Raw genomic sequence first — 16,677 nt, 5'->3', positions numbered from 1 at the left:
ATTAGTTCAACTGGAACTGGTGCGATCCACACACGGTGACACTCAAAACCTCTGCTAGTAAGTGTTGCCCGCCTCTTGTTTAGCATTGCACTGTGCAGTTGTTAAGGTCATACAGTCGATATAAAAACACCAGCAAAGGATATCCACATAAATATTATCTGACAAGCTTTATGGGGAGAAGTTCATGGATTCCAGTTGTGTCTCTTAAGATGCTACCGATCAAAGCCAGTGGCATATTTAAAACATTGACTATTTTGGACCATCACATGTTTATCATTACAAAGGTGTCAACATTTGCACAAGTGAACAGTCACATTCAACGATGGTGTGGTAATCCTCATCTCATTGAAGGGATTAAGGAAAGACTATATTAATTCCTTAGTTAAATACAAATACACATTTTCGTCACAAATCGAGGTGAAAAGGGAACACAGAGCCTTGCATCATCTTAAATTAAAATGTGTATTTTCCTCATACAAACTGTGATACCACAGTCCATTGTCACCATGGCTCCACTCACCAGTTGCTTGGCAACCAACTCTCTTGGAACGGATGCAACTACTCATGTCTAAATAATTACAGGCTCTTTTACAATATTTAGCAAAATCACAAAACAATAGAATTGCATGGTAAAATTACCTAATGAAGCTGAATACAATAGAATTAATTGCATATCTCTTTATTGACGTACAATGTATATGTTAATGTTCCTTTTTTTTCCTTTTTGTTTTCAAGATTGCATGACTTGGGATTTGCATGTCTGTCATGTGTATGCTATGTGTGCCCGGTCCTGTGTGCTTCATCTTTGTTCTTGCTGGCTAAGCAATTGATTCTTCCATCCAGGTGTCGGGGTCATCCCCCTCTGGGGAGGCAGAGCTTCTGGACCTGAGGAGCTCCTCTGGGCACGAGGGAGAGCCAGGGAATGCACAAAAAGGCCTAAAAGATAATTAAACATCCGCAAACAATTTAGACGTTTTCTCATGTGTGGTTTGAACATTCGTGGCTGGGAGTTAAACTTAAATTGAGCTGTCGGATGGTGAAGGAAACCTTTAAGAAATAACAATGATGTCCTTTTAGGCTCGATTACCAAGGCTTTCATGTAATTATTTAACGTCTCATTAATAAATGCAGTGACCTTCACAGGGATTCTGGCAGCCGAGGGACTGTTATGTCTGACTAAAACTGTGATCATCATTATTTCATATGAATCCTAACAATGAATTATAACATTTGATTGAAGCCGTGAAGAGAAAAGACCCCAACCCATGGCTGTTTGTCTCCTAAAACATGTTTTGTTCAATGTTGTGTCACTGTGGAACTTTCTATCATTGTTTCTCATCTTTTTGGCTTTTCAGTGTGCTAAAATGATATCAGTGTTGCTAGACAGATGGTTATGAATAACATAAGCATGTGTGCTGCTCTGGAGTGGCGATGCTTAGCCTCCGTACCCAGGTTTGGTCTCTTGCAGGATGAGTTTCTCTGGCTGGAGTCGGAGGAAGCGGAAGTGCTGTCTGTGGAGCTGGACTTGACTGAGCAGACCGACGGTGCGAGTGCTCTGGGAGGATTTGATTTGGGTTTGGCTGTAAATCCAACGGATGCAGAGTTGCTCCACTCTGGACAACAACACCAAACACATAAATCAAGCCCAGCGTTGCCTGCATTGTGATTGATTAATCTCATGAGGGGTAATTCTGCTTTCACAAACGGTGATTACAACATATATCTTCCAAGTCCCTATAAAAGTAGCTTGAGTTATTAAATCACGTCCTACAATGTGTGGCTGCCGTACCAGAATACTCCTCAAGTCGGAAACGTCCAAAGCAAAGGTGAATCCTCCACTGTTTCCGGACATTTTCCTTCATCAGACAGTGGAAGAGGAAGATGAAAAGTCCTGGAATGCAAAACAAGCGTGACATGCGGTGATGAGCTTTGGAGAACAAGATTGGAGCTCGATTTGTTTTGTCCCTCAGCAGTTATTTCTAAAGTCCACTTGAGCAAGGCATGTCCCAGAAGTAACAACTGGCGGGCCTTTGTTGCGTCACTCTCAGATGTAACGCAATACAACAGACAAGTCGAGGTAAAGGTAGCAGAGGAATAGTTGCATCATTCAGCCTGATTCCCTTCTTTTTAAATCTGATTCTTTTGAAGTGTGAACGTGAAGTGGAAGGTTGAGGAAAGCTGCATTGGAGGTTGGCAAACCTTCACTCAATTTATACACCAGCACATCACTCATATGCGCCACTAACGACAAAACTATTTGTACAAATGGTCCTGACCTGAAGCACATTCGCTCTGCTTCCATATTTAGATAAACGTTATCCAACATGGCTTTCGGTGAATATATCTGAGCAAGAAAGCAACTACAACCTTGCAGGGTGTTGAGTCCAGCGAAGAGGTAGAGCAGAACTACTCTGCCTGGCCCCCAGGTGAAGAAGCCAAATGTCCATGTTAGTCCCAGTAACAAGGTGAGGCTGGCAACTCCCTTCAGGTCCTGCATGAGTCCGCTGCGGGTCCCAGCCGGGCTATTGTCTCGCATGTGGCGAATCTGGATCAGGACCACCACAAAAACCTGCAAGAAGATTCAAAGTGCAGTTCAATTACATGGAAATAAACATTTAATTAATGATAAGTATGCAAGTGCCTTTGAAGGAGGATTGTTGAGTAATGTTAATACGGAGTCATGCCAGGCTACTTGGGCTGCAAGGCCTGATCTTGAGATTATTCAATGTTAAGTATGTACCGTTGTGGCTTTCTAGCATTGTCAAAAGTAAGTGCTGTCTAATTGTAGATATTCCTTCTTAAAAGAAAGGTAATACTGATATATGTACCAGTAAAATGGTACATGGCTTAGTGTTTAAGTAATTTAAGCTATGAAATTGAATTAAAATGTTGAAATGATTTACCGCGATGTTGAAGAGAAAGACCAGCACCGCATAGGCAACGACGGACACGTAAAATGTCACATCGTCCTGAAGCCAACAGCTGCGGGAACAAGGGTTTGAATGAGAAAAGGGATACCAACCAGTAGGAGGGACTTTAAACGTTTCACTACCACATTTGAGAAGATTTCATGTCACATGACTTTCAGTTTGGCACTTCTACATGTAAGACCAGCTTGATCTGTCAGCTGAAAACGTGAACATGTGTATATTAAATATACTCATTGAAAAACACATTCAAAGTTTAACTGCTGGACACAAGATTTGGACGGCTGATTGAAACCTTGGTCTTCAAATAAGCCTCACGACAAATGGAAAATGAATATAAGATGAAGCAAATCTCACAAGTTGTCCGTGTTGTCCAAATGCTGCCGGCTCTGCTGGGCGCCTGTGTAGAGGTGACTGCCGTAGGCCTCTCTGTCCACGATGAGCACTAGGATGCAGATCACCAGGGGAATCCCTGGAAGAACAGTTTAAACACTTTCACAGCAAATAGTTTATAATTATTGACGTACACGTTGGAAACATTGAGTCTAAAGCAATGTCCTGTTAGAAGAGTTTGAATGCGACAACGTTTTGGCCGGCAGCGAACTGAAAGCCGGTCAAGCGCAGGACTAACCCCATCCCAGCGCACAGAACTTGAGGATGTAAGAGGGCACGTAGACGTTGAAGACTTTGACGAGGGCAAAGTACATGTTGACGGCCTCTAAACCCATCCAGGTGAATGACGCCAGGAGGAAGTAGTGCAGCGTGGAGGCTACAGCCACACAGAGGCCGTATACACCCCAGGAGGACAGCCAGGAGTTGACCAGAAACACAAGGTTCAAGCCCAGCAGGGCCAGGGAGAGGTTGATGAGGATCTGAGAGGGGTAGTCCCGACGAAGCTTTCTGAGAAGGAGACGGGCATAAAGCAGAGCGTTCATGTGGTCGTACTTCACTTAAATTGCTGTTGTTATCCAATTAAGGACAGATTTCAGTCTGGACCAAATGTATCTGCATTCGTGTTGAAGACCTTTCAACGGGTTACCAGTCCGCATGTAGGACACATTTGTAATAGGACAACTCGGTGGTTGGAGTCTCACTCGAAGGCGGTGTAAGTGAGGACGGTGATTCCCAAGAACAGCGATGAGACTCCACATCCGGCGTAGGTGATGATGGTCAGGATCTGCTCATTATCCACGTCCACCGGAGTCCTGGAGACATCCTAGACACACATGAAGAACAGGTGTACTTATATCCCAATGTGCCACAAATATCTCACAGACACAGTAGCACAGGAATAACTGCTCCTGTCCTTGCAGTGCTACCAAGCACAGGGATGCCACTCAAATAACGCGCTGACTCTAGCACTAGTGTGTGTAAATTACATGCAAAATGAAAGTGACAATTTCAGTAACAGGAGTTTTTATTTTGTTATGTTGCAATGCAAATCTGTCAAAATGATATAGCAGTTAGATGTCATTATTTATTAGATATACCGTGTTTGAAAATTTGATATCACCATACTCAACGTTGGGCTTAGTTTCAAAGCAATGTGGCTTTGCCGTTTGTAAAAACACCAGAGAAGGAAGCATATCTCACAAAGACTTTGGTGTAATCAAAAATAATGAATTGGGTCAGACTTCCCTTGAAAGGAGTTCATTTATTTGTGCTTTGATCTCCCTCTGCTGGTAAATTTGAGTTGAACCACTTCCCCTTGGCCAGAGCCACGTACTGCAGTCTCTCTAAGGGTAAAAAATAATCAAATGCAGACCAGAAGAACTCCGAAATGCGTGAGATGGTCACACAGGCACGTGGTGTAGTCCGAGCTGCTGTTGTACGTCCTGCAGCCGTAATCATCCCAGCCTCCCTGTCCGTCTGGGGGAAGATGCAGATGTTCAGTATCACGCAGCTCATCCAGCATTGGAAGTGATCGTGGAGAGCAGGACCTACTGTTTTTATTGAAGTTCCAGTACACACACTGCACGTTCTTATGAAGCTTCAACAGAAATGGAAATGAAAAGCTGTTGTTAATCACGCTTCATTCATTCATCAAATGAAGCAACGGTGACTCTCATGTCCTTCAGCAGTTAGCCATTTTTTAAAAGGAGAGCGCAGCCTACTCTGTTGGGTGTAAGATGGTGGAGTGTGACTTTGACATCTTCATCCAGGTCTTTGATTGGGGAGCTGGCGTTGGTCACACTGGCTGACACCACAAAGGTGTTAAGGCTCTGCCCCTTTTGGCTGTTCTGAAAATAACAACACAAAATATATCTCTAAATATAACAGTGATCTAAACACTGATGTTTCAAATAAATATTCAGATTGAATTGCATGTACCTGGAAGAGCATTGGGATGCCGAAGAACTGAAACTTGACCCTCGGTGTGCTCTGCTTGGAGCTGTTCCGAGGGAAGCTGTGCTGCAGGGCCGATGGCAGGGAGATGAACGCCACCGTGCCGTTGAAGGGAAACCTGTTGATGAATATCTACAACATGAAGAGAAATGTCTTAATTCCCTCAATGTGACAGAGGACAGCGTTTGTTGTTGTTGTTGTTGTGACGTCACTAACCTCAGGCTTTGTGCCTGCGCGGTCAGATGACACTCCGAATGTCAAACTGTTAAACTGTCCAGGATCGACATCCACCACCGACAGAGCAATGGCAGGAGCCACCAGGGTGAAGGAGCCCTGGTAGCCCACCATCGTGTCTCCTAGCGCATCGGTTATGTTTAGGATACTGGAGGGGACGACAGAGGAGGGTGAACGGATGATAAACAGGAAAGATTAATTTCCCCGGTTTCCCATCCTTACATGTTGGTAAAAGGCAGCAGGTTGCTGTCAGATTCTAGGATGTCAGAGATGGTGTTGATCAGAGCTTGGCCCAGGTTTGGTGTGACCCGACTTAGGTTGACAACGTCCTGCAGCTTGTTGAGGACTGTTAGCAGCTCCTGGTAGTTGAGTGTGGAGTGGTTTCTCAGTAAACCCTCAATCATCTGCACCACGTCCAGTGCATTGTCTGCAGATTAATGATACAACTTCTTTTTTTTTTTACATGGAATAAGTCCTGACCACTGATTTGTTCTTATGGGAATTTAAATGTGCAAAACAGGTATCAACTAGGCAACACTGTAACATACAGTGGCTGGCATACATCAGGGATGTCATTATGGATTTTGGGGATTTTTATCATTAAATGTAAGACTGACAAGGGAAAGTAAAAGGTGCGAGACTGACCAACAGTGACTTCGACATGATCCAGATCTGGGATGGTTTCCACAACCAGGTGGCAGTCTTCCATGTTTGGAGCCATCCAGTGGGTGCTGAGGCACAGTTTACTGTCAGGCAAACAGGTGATGAGAGGACAGGGAGAGGGCCTCAGAAAAATTGATTTTTAAACAGAAGTTTAGCAAAATGTTTATTTTCCTCAACTTGTATTTTTATCTTTATCTATTTGTATTTTTATCATACAAGTGATGCATACAAACACCTCCCGAAGACACTCGGGAGGTGTTTGATCCGGGCAATCACTCATCAATTAAAACAATCATTAATGACACCCACCTCTCGATTAATGATTTGACAGCACAGCCTTCTACAGGCAATGAGCAGCCATCAGAAAACAATGCCACACTGTGTCAACACACAGTCCTGCACACAGTGACAAAGCCAGATCCAAATATAGACCAACTGATGTAATCAATAGCCAAATAGGTCTGTATTTATTCATGTATTAGTTTTATGTTGCCAGTGTCAACCAGCTAGATACACACACTCTTTTCTCAGCATGACGAATGCAGGTGATGACTTCAGTGATAAGAGTTCGCAGCAATGACAGGATGCAATCAATATGCATGTTAACATACTGTAGAGACACAAAGATGGCAGCTGTAAACATCAGAAAATGTCAATTTACCAGCGTAATTTGGTAAGCTTTCTCGGGTAAGAGGCAAGTATTGCAAATTACAGTCGACAAAAAAGAGAAGATTAATCTAAAAAAAACATTTTGGTCAAAAAAATGTGGACGACTCTTGCTCATTTGTATTGAGCACTTGCTTCTATTTCAGCAAGAAATTGTAATATGTTTACCAATATTTAGTCATTTTATTATTTGTAAATTAACTATATTAAATGTTGAAAAATGCATTTGCTTCTTTTGTGTCATCAAGGCAAAAAACATTAAACACAGAAAAGTAGCATTTCTTCACATTTGAAGAGTAATACTTTGAACAATAACCATTTATTACAAAGAAAGAGCACTGTATTCAAACAGCCTGGACTATTTGTCTTATTTGGTTTTCTCACACAAACCAAAGACATCCCAGTCAGGTATTAGTGGTTGATGTAAACGTGTGCACTTGTCCGTGTGAATATGTGAAGCACCTGTAGCTATAAATAAGCAGGCAGTTATCAAAAATGAAGAAACAAACTGTCCGTGTGCTCACCAGAGCCGAGTGGCGTAGCGTTGAGGGTTTTTCCGGCACGGCAGAGTTGCATTTCTTCCTCCTGAAGTGTCGGGCCACTCAAACAGTCCTTTCCGTGTCTGCTGGGTTTCTGCGTTGCACTTTAATATCACTAAAACAGATTTAGAGGACGCAGAACAACCTGATTTGTTTTGTCACTTAATATAGCTTAATATCAGTTCATATTTATTCAGTTTTACATTGTTATACTGTGAAATCTTTCATTGAATTTGAACCTTCCTCACATATTTGGCGTATCTGTATGTCCTCAGTTGCTATGGAGATGGATCCGTTGTTATAAGGCGTCAGCAGTCGGTCTCGTATCTGCTCTTCCATTTCCTGTGAGTCTGACAGCGACGCCATGACCCGAACCTGGAAAATACAGCTCTCTCTGCAGTCAGTAAAAGAGTTAGTTATGGGTTGCTCATAATATAACTTTTCAGGCAATAGAAGTTTTTTTAAATGGATATATTTGATTTATGAATTACAAGGCCAAATGAGGGTGCAGTGTGATAAAGTAAATATGTACGGTACTGTTGCATTTCCTTTTTGTGCGTCTCCCACCACATTCATATCTCTTCAGTTTAATTTGTTCGTAACATCAGTGAAATTGTGTCGAGCTACATGATCCATACCTTGAAACTCTGGGCGCGAACACCTGAAAAAAATACAAAATATTGACACAGCTTCATAGCTGGAGGGAAATAATAAACACATTCAAGACAGAACATTCAAGAGTTTGACCAATAAAAGGAGTACAAACTGAATGTAAAATCTGCCTATTCGAATATATGCAGTTGATACTTATTTTGAAGATAGCATTCAACAATTTAACTTCTCAACATTTGCTGACAATTGCAGGTTTTACACCTTTTTTAACTAGAATAAAAGTCTTAAATTCTGCAGCAAAACACTGATTAGGTTTTTCATAAAAATGTTGGATCTTGAAGGAATAGTTTGAAATCATTACAAAAAAAACTAAACAAAACGCTTCTCATAATCACGCTGCAGTTGTGAAAATTGCATATATTCCAAGATTCATTTGTGTCGTCAGAGCTTTTTTCAATGTTCACTTACTCCGTCAGATGGAGAGAGGTTTGACGGCGGTTTAGAATGATGCCTGGAAGTGAGATCAGTCACACATTGTAATTGTTCACGTTGGAATCCGACTGTGTGATATTTCTGGAAAAGGATGGTGCGTTGAAGGTGTGGCAGCTACATCACATACCGTACCTTCGAGCTTTGGGGAGCAGCTGGAGGTCAAGCACCATCATCATGTCGTCAGGTAGACTGGAGTTGAGCTGCGGAGGATCAGAAGACAAATATTAGTTATAATCCTAAAACTTAGAGAGCTATTCTGGTCTGTCAGACATACCCAGGTGGAAAGAATCCGTCCTGGGTCACAGTCTCCCGTTATGGAAACATTCACCTTCACCTCAAAAAACAGCTCTGCAGAGGACATCCAGACAAAATTAAATAAAATCCTCTAATAATCCAAGCAGACATGTGATGGAGAGCATTTCTTTGACTGTGAAGGACCAGACTGACCGGAGATATTTGCAGGGTTTGTCGTCAAGGTGGTGGCTAAGGCCACATCGGTAGAGGCCCTTGTGATGGTGCTAGTGGAGGTGATGGATGTGGTGGTTTTAAATGTGGTGGTTGTGACTCTCACCACATCAGTTGGACTGATGGTGACATCGGAGAAACTTTCTAGAAACAGAGGGAAAAAAATCATTGTGAACCAGAATGAGTTTTTTTCCACCAACGCACAGATAGTGAGAAGTGAAGACTGTTTCCTACCAACAGGTGTGGTGTGGATGCTCTCCTCATCAGCCAGCAGCTGAAGCTGACCACTGGGGGGAAGGTAGCCGCGACTAAGGCTCGTGCACATCTCATTTTGCACATCTGCCACATCCAAGCTGGGAATAACATTCACATGAACCAGGCAGTCAAACCTACAAGGGGAGAGTTAGTGTTTTTACTGTCTGCTGCTGCAGTGGGTTAGTCATATTTTGTTCTTCTTTTTAATTTTAAGGCTTTTTTTGGCCTACATAACATACATATATTCTTTTGTGATCAACCGTCCTCTTCTTTGGTTTACTTTTTTGAATCACTGTATACTCAGTGTATCTCAGAAGAGTTATGGGAATATAAATGGTTGTGAATTTAAAATACTAAGAAGCTCTGGCAATGTAGATTAACGCCAAAAAACAATGTTTTTACCAATAAACATTTGCATATAGATACATAGCTAGAGATTGATCCCGCAACCTCGAGTTGACCATCTCATCGCCAAGCCAAAATCAGATGTTATTGTATTTAGCAAAACTAAAATCAAGTCCAATAGTAAACCTGAACCATGTTACCTCTTGCGAGAGGGCGTCCTGTGCACCTGAAGAGTAAGAGACACAGAGCCTGAGAAATACTGGATTTATTTTAGGTTAACACCAACATCAACGTTTGAGTGAAACAAATCTGATAACAATATGTTGGCCAACTAGTTCACAAACTAGTGTATGAGACTATAGTGCACAGAATATGACTTTACTGCAATTTCTTATAACTCATCTGTCAACATGTAATGTGCACGATGACAGCGGCTCTCATGTACTTACCAGCTGGTCTTCATGTAATGCTTTTACAAGGCTGTCCTCTTTTCTGGATCTACGTAAGAGATCAGAGAAAATCAGTATTCCTGTGGCCCATTAGTTCCCCTTTTCCGTTAAACAGTATAAAATACGATTTGATTGATGTGACATTCACAGGTATTTTATTGCAAACTACATCGAGTCCACGTCGGTGTCGTAAACCCCGATGTTCTCTCACCTGGTTACTTCAAACACAGACACTCTGGGTAAATAGATGTTGGAGGGCAGAATCTCTCTGAGCTGCAGGGACAACAAACAGCAGAGAGCCGTTAACGCCAGAGTGATTGACTGTGAACTAAATAACGCCGTACAATATAACAGTCCTATTATCTTTACAGCCACACTGGAGTGACAGCTAGAACAAATGTTTCAGTGTTTCAATGTTTCAGTAACAGGTAGAACATTTTTGGGTCAGTTTTTACTAAGAAATAGGCAATATCTGTGCTTTTTAAAAATATTATATATGTGTTTGTTTGCTTCTTTCACCCATTTTTGTGCGATGTCTCTGGCCGTGTAGGGCTCGGTGTCGTTCCCATCGGAACGGATGATGTCGAACATCAGTGTCACTTCGTAAACAGACCATTCTGCCAAACAGCCAAAGGAAATATGAAACAGTATTAAGGAAATGTTCATAGGTAAAGAAAAAGTAAAAGGACATCAAAACACAGTCACACATGCAACGTGTCATTTCTCGTTCATAAACTAAACTGAGTGTGAGAAACCAAATTGTAAAAGCAGGTCATGTTGACCTTTTGTTTGCAACAAAAGGTCAACATGAAATTTGAAGGTGAACAGCCGGTTCCAGCTTTGCAGAAAGAGATATCTGATATCTGTTTGCTTAATGCTCCTGATCGTCATGCTATTGATCACAGAATGGTTTCTATATTTACTTAACTGACAAAGAGACAGGGGGTCAATATTTATTCTGAGGGCTGAGGACACACAGTAAACCAAAGACAGCCGCGGAGGCGACCATTAAGGTTGGAAAAGGCAGTAAAACACTTGATGAACCGGACGGACCTTTTACTCCTAAAGGTGAATCACTGACTGGTGTATCAACACTGTGGGAAAGGGAGAACATATTGAACTTGCTGCAACTTGCAGGTTCTTAGTTAAATGTAGGGTTGATCTATTTTTAAAGAAAGCGTATAAATAATCAGAGAAAACATATTGCAATTAATGTTTTCCATCGGCTCACCACACTGCAGGCTGGGGTCAGGGATAGGAGCACAGGTCTGACTGTCCCAGTAGTTTCTCTCCCACTTTACCAGGTCCCCCTCTGTACAATTCAGTGATGTCACTTCCTGTTTGCTCCGTTCTCGGCCCCAGAGCCGAAATAGAGATAATTTGCCCACCGCAGGGGTATGTGGAATATTATTATTCCCGTTGCCCAGGCGGTACAATGTACCCAGAGTCAGCGTTCCATTGGGGGCCAGTTTGCAGCTCGAGGGGGTCGCGGAGGGGGTCGAATCTACACCGTGAGCAAGGAGAGGAGGAAGCAGCGAGAAATCAGAGCCAAAGGAGCACAATGTAGAAACCAACAACTCTCCATTCATCATGCATAAGTAACTCTCACCGGAGTGGCAAAATGGTACAAATGGTACATGTTGGGCGACTGTGGGTCAGTGGTTAGCAGGTCCGTCTTTCATTCAGGGGGTTGGTTGTTCAATCCCCGCCCTAGTCGATGTGTCCTTGAGCAAGACACTTAACCCTGCATTGTTCCCTGTAGGTGTGTCTACAGTGTATGAATGTAACATGATTGTAAGTCGCTTTGGATAAAAGCGTCAGCTAAATGACATGTATTGTATTGTATGTTACCCTATCCTTTGCTCAACTGTGAATCTGGCCTGCATGCAGGTGGGGTTGCATGGATCCAATAAGCCAGATGGCTTCCAGTTCCCATAATAACCTTATTAAGCAGTAAAGGGATTTGGACACGACATGACCAGTCCACCTCAAACACAGTGCCTTTCTCAATGTTATTATAAATCTACCCGTTCTCATCTCATAAGAGAACATACAACATTTTGAACCAGTATGGTAGTACACCTTTACCAGAATGGAAAACATAGTTGTGAGAAATAAAAAAGGTATGAATACAGGTCTTTGGAAACGTGTAACCTTACCTATTACTTGACCCACCTGCCGTGATGTTCACCGGGTTGCCGTCGACGTACAGGGCCGGCCGGTCTTTCGTATGTGTCCAGGTCAGGCACAGCGAGTACCACTGGGACGGAAGAAGGTTGATCTTCGGCGTGGTCCACTCTGTCCCAAACAGCCAGACCACTAAACGATCCCTCCTTCCACCGAGGCCCAGCTCAGCATACTGAACCTCGGGATGAGTGTACATAAAGGCGGTCCATGGCTCGGAGTCCTCAATGGTCTAGATGTGGTTAATGAAATATGATGCATGATTCATAAAGACTTGAACTGTGCAGTGCTTGGGGGAATTACTTGCAGGTTATCATCAATACCTTGAACTTCATGCTGAAGCAGACCGTGAGCTCCTGCAAGGCGGGGATGGACACCTGAGGCTTCAGCCTCCACTGGCTGCATCTGGTGATGGTGAAGTCAGCCGCCTCGCCCCACAGACTGAGCCGGGGGCCTGAGACACAGACGATACGCAGTAAATCATTAACATACACCACATAGGAGGGAATGTCTGGTTTCTGAAGCTGCTTTTGATCTCAAACTCAACTGTTGGCGGTTGGAGTTGCATTGTGGGTAACGTAGGTGCCAGATCAGAATCGAGACAACGTGTCGAATGAAAAAGATCATCTTTCCTTATATTACTGATGATATGTGCCCAGCTGACTTGATTGGATAGAAAACCCTGAAGTTTAAAGTCCATCACATCTGTATGAAGGTACATCTCCATTTATAAAACTTTAATCAAAATAGGGCTGCAACCAAAGGTTATTTTGATAACTAGTTAACTACTTTTATGATTAATGACTTCTCATTTAGCTTGTATTAGAAAACAGTCAAAAATGCCCAAATGTGACAGATCCCACTGGAATCTTCCAACTGCTGGTTTTGTCTGATCATAGAAACTATATAGCATGCACAGATATTTAATATACAACGATCAAACTGTAAACAACGTGTGTTTGACATTTGTTTGAGCTTGTGATTGGCTTTAAGCTTTTGACCTTTCATCTCTAACTAACAGAGATCATATATGTAAGTGTGTCGCCGTGTGTTTAACGACTGCACAGTTTGCTTTCGATATTCAATGAATTATTTACAATGAACAGTGACTTTCTCACAGATGCACACAGGTTGTAATCCAAAAGATAAACACTCAGGGTAGAATGAAAAATTGGCTTCCTTCATTAGTATTCCCCAGTTTCACACATGTGTCTTTATACATTTACACACTTTATTCCAAAGTGATGGACGTACCTCGCTTCGTAGTGGTTGGACTGCTCAGCAGAGACACAGTGATAAACACATGCAGGATAGTTTGAAGAAAAATCATCACAATTCTGAAATAGAGTAAGTTTATTTCATAAAAAAGAATTTCAGTTGGAAGAATTGTTGGGTGTTAAGTGAAAAAAGGAAGTTCTGCAATAAATAATATGTAAAAAATAAACTGTAGACCTTTAATACAATATTCTCATTAAGAAATAAACAATCACCTTTTGGTTTTGCCTTGAATGACTTGAATGCGTGCTTACCTGTATTAGTAAAGATCTCTAAAGGTAAATCCTGGTCCAGACTTTCAATACCAGCAATACTGCAAACAACTTAAAAGTGGACGGAGCAAGAGATGAACCACAAACCTGTCTCTGCAAACACGGGTGGTATGAGGGAGTGTGGAGAAGGGAGAGGGGTGTGTGTGTGGGGGGTGTGTGTGTGTGTGGGGGGTGTGTGTGTGTGTGTGGGGTGTGTGTGTGTGTGTGTGGGGGGGGGGGGGGGCTATTCTTTGTTCTGATTGTTTTTTTGTTGTTATGTTGGGTTAGCATCACTGTTTACACAAAAAGTTGTAAAGTTTATATAAATCTGAGATAAAGTAGCAATATTATGAAAAAAAACGGTGTTCCAAGATGCAATTAAAATTATATGAAAAGATGTCATAATATTTTAAAAGTCCATATTTTGAGGAGAAAAAAATTGGCATAACAAAAAAGGTCATAACATTTTGAGATAAAGTTGATATTATAATTCACTAGTTCAAGAATATACTTAAACAATTCTTTATAAATTCCCAATTTTTCTCAATAATAGTCATAACAATTGCAACTTAATTCTCTTTATCTTTTTACGGTTTTACTCTCAAAACATTACAACTTTTTCTCTCAATATTTCAATGTTTAGAATAACAGATGTGCTCCTGCCTGTCACAGTGACCCTACGACCTGCTCAGTTGTAGTTTTTGTAGCACGGCCGTCACTGTTGTCCTCGCGTAAGTGAACCAAAAAGTATCTGAAAACCACGGTCACTCCTTTACTAATTAAATTAGTTCCAATTGTTCTTCTTTGGTAAACCTTATACTGCTTGAAAGTGACACACTTATATTTTCCCGATGTTATAGTCCTCCTATAAACATGTATATTGAAATGTTTTTGTGTACTTGTTTCAAAGCTAATATTTGTGACAAAGGTACTGCTACTATTTTTCTGTAATTCTTCCACTAAGATGTTAATTAATAAGCATGGACTTCCTTACAACTGACTCACCGGTTATTGTACTGAGATACTTTTCAGCATTTTGTATTGTTGATTTGCTTCAATGTGTAGAAAAGGTGTATAATTATATATAAGTATTTTTTTGCAAAAGGCTGCATTTGCTTGACGTTGAGCTACAAAGCTCAGCCTGCTAATGTATTGCATCAACTCCAGCTTCTCCCAGATGGATGACTTACAGTTGGATGAAAGTGTATGTTTTAAAGGAGGAGGGTGTGATGGAGGCCGGAGAAAGAAACTGACAGTGGTGGGCCGTCAACCCTCAGATACTGTATGTGTGCCTTCTGTTGATCTTTACTGATACATTAAACTGTTTTACTCTTTTCTTTAGCCTGTCGTTTAAAAATGTTTTTCAAAGCTCTAAAGTGAAGCAGCAGCGCCCTCTGCTGTTTTCTGGAGAAGTGAAAAAGCTGAAAGCACCTGGTATTTCCAGGCTGCCCCACCACCCTGATTATCAAAAATATCAGTAATACAAAATACAAATACATTTAATCTATTTTTAAAAATCATAATTATGTCCTGATAACACAAACATGTGGAAACAATGAAAGTCCCAAAAGCCAAAAGTCCCATTAGACTCTAAACTATGAAGTTATCACTACACTAATTTAATTCTGACTTTTTATGACTATACTATACTGCAAATTACTAGAATCTTTTTTTATTGGATACTATACTATGGCTTTTTATGACCAACATATTTCTGAATATAACTTTATGAACATTCTTGACATACTCTGCCGTTTTGTGATTTTTTTTATGATATTACTTTTTAATGTCTTTTTATGACACACTATGCAATGACGCATTGTTTTTGTCAGAGGACCATTGAACTGTCAAAACTGAGTTCCCTTTAAATGTAATGTGTTCGTCAAATGATTTCTTCTTTGGACAAAGTTAGAAGAAAGCTACAATATTTCAGAATATTTCTGGAATATCTAAATAAAAGGATAATGTTTACAATGTTTTTTCAGCTTGCTGTCCATTTCTTATGGAGGACAGAATATGACTTAAGTAGATATAAATAAATGATGTATAAATAAATACTGGAATAAATAAATAAATGTTGTCATGTATATATATATATATATATATATATATATATATATATATATATATATATATATATATATATATATATATATATAAATACCAGCTGCTTGTTTTTCTGACCTGTACTAATATCAATTATTCTACTTCACTGACGATCCATTAGTGTGTAATTACCAAGTTTAGCAAAGTAGATATTTACCACATGAATGTGTGCTATTTGTTATTGTGGTTTAATTGTAATTGAAAGAAGACCTACCCGGCCTGCCGGCTCTCGTGTGTCCACCCAAATCTACTTTTCTAGCAGCTGCTTCCTGGAGGTGGAGTCCCGGTGCTCACAAACTTTCTGGTTGCTAAAAAAGATATGACTCCAAAATTAATATTACCTTCAGTGCATTCATGAGCCAAAACAGAAGACAGTAATATCAACTTTATTTACGCAGGAGACAGGAACATTAACAAATTAAAGCTATCGGTTTGTTGCTCAGAAGCAAAGAAACCAACAACAACCTTTTTAAAACTATGACAACAAAATGTAGTTGTTTGTCAACAAATATTTATGTTGGCGAACAGCGTGAATTTTCCCTATACGTCTATTTCAGAAGTTAAAGCCATAAACCCACTCAGCTTACGTAATGTTATGTAATGTCACCTTACTAACACAACCATCTTTTTAATTGTTAAAGTTTTAGCATAACATTAATTAACTGCTAGCACATGCTAGAAGTGGCTTTATCGCTAACATTGTGAAGTTTGTGTAAGGGAATATCTACAGTCTTGATATTTCAATTGAAATGGACTCCATGTGACTAAGTGTGGCTACTGAATGTATCCAATGTGTTGGCAACATGCCAACGTTCAACCCACCCAGAGTTCTCACTCATCTCTTTTTTAAATGCTAGCCGGTTACTAA

At 40.8% G+C, this 16,677-nt stretch overlaps 1 protein-coding gene across 1 annotated transcript; it reads right to left on the bottom strand.

The window, feature by feature from the left end:
* Nucleotides 1-665: 665 nt before the first annotated feature.
* On the bottom strand, nucleotides 666-16,060 carry LOC117742644 (adhesion G-protein coupled receptor G4). The gene is made up of 32 exons (XM_034550200.1): nucleotides 16,024-16,060; nucleotides 13,432-13,514; nucleotides 12,501-12,631; nucleotides 12,169-12,409; nucleotides 11,225-11,497; nucleotides 10,513-10,610; nucleotides 10,205-10,266; nucleotides 9,994-10,042; nucleotides 9,745-9,770; nucleotides 9,179-9,333; nucleotides 8,927-9,088; nucleotides 8,754-8,827; nucleotides 8,612-8,679; nucleotides 8,456-8,498; nucleotides 8,014-8,036; nucleotides 7,624-7,769; nucleotides 7,361-7,490; nucleotides 6,153-6,253; nucleotides 5,730-5,934; nucleotides 5,490-5,655; nucleotides 5,259-5,405; nucleotides 5,042-5,167; nucleotides 4,872-4,917; nucleotides 4,693-4,796; nucleotides 4,022-4,143; nucleotides 3,559-3,827; nucleotides 3,285-3,399; nucleotides 2,904-2,982; nucleotides 2,368-2,569; nucleotides 1,790-1,891; nucleotides 1,449-1,613; nucleotides 666-936 (listed from the first exon to the last, which is right to left on the bottom strand). Exons 2-32 carry the CDS (start codon nucleotides 13,505-13,507, stop codon nucleotides 800-802), a joined length of 3,843 nt encoding a protein of 1,280 aa, XP_034406091.1. The 5' UTR covers nucleotides 13,508-13,514; nucleotides 16,024-16,060; the 3' UTR covers nucleotides 666-799.
* Nucleotides 16,061-16,677: the final 617 nt, after the last annotated feature.

This window comes from Cyclopterus lumpus, chromosome 14, assembly GCF_009769545.1.
Source record: "Cyclopterus lumpus isolate fCycLum1 chromosome 14, fCycLum1.pri, whole genome shotgun sequence".
Taxonomy (NCBI): domain Eukaryota; kingdom Metazoa; phylum Chordata; class Actinopteri; order Perciformes; family Cyclopteridae; genus Cyclopterus; species Cyclopterus lumpus.
The sequence above is the reverse complement of the archived record's forward strand: the minus strand, read 5'-3'. Positions and strand labels throughout refer to the sequence as shown.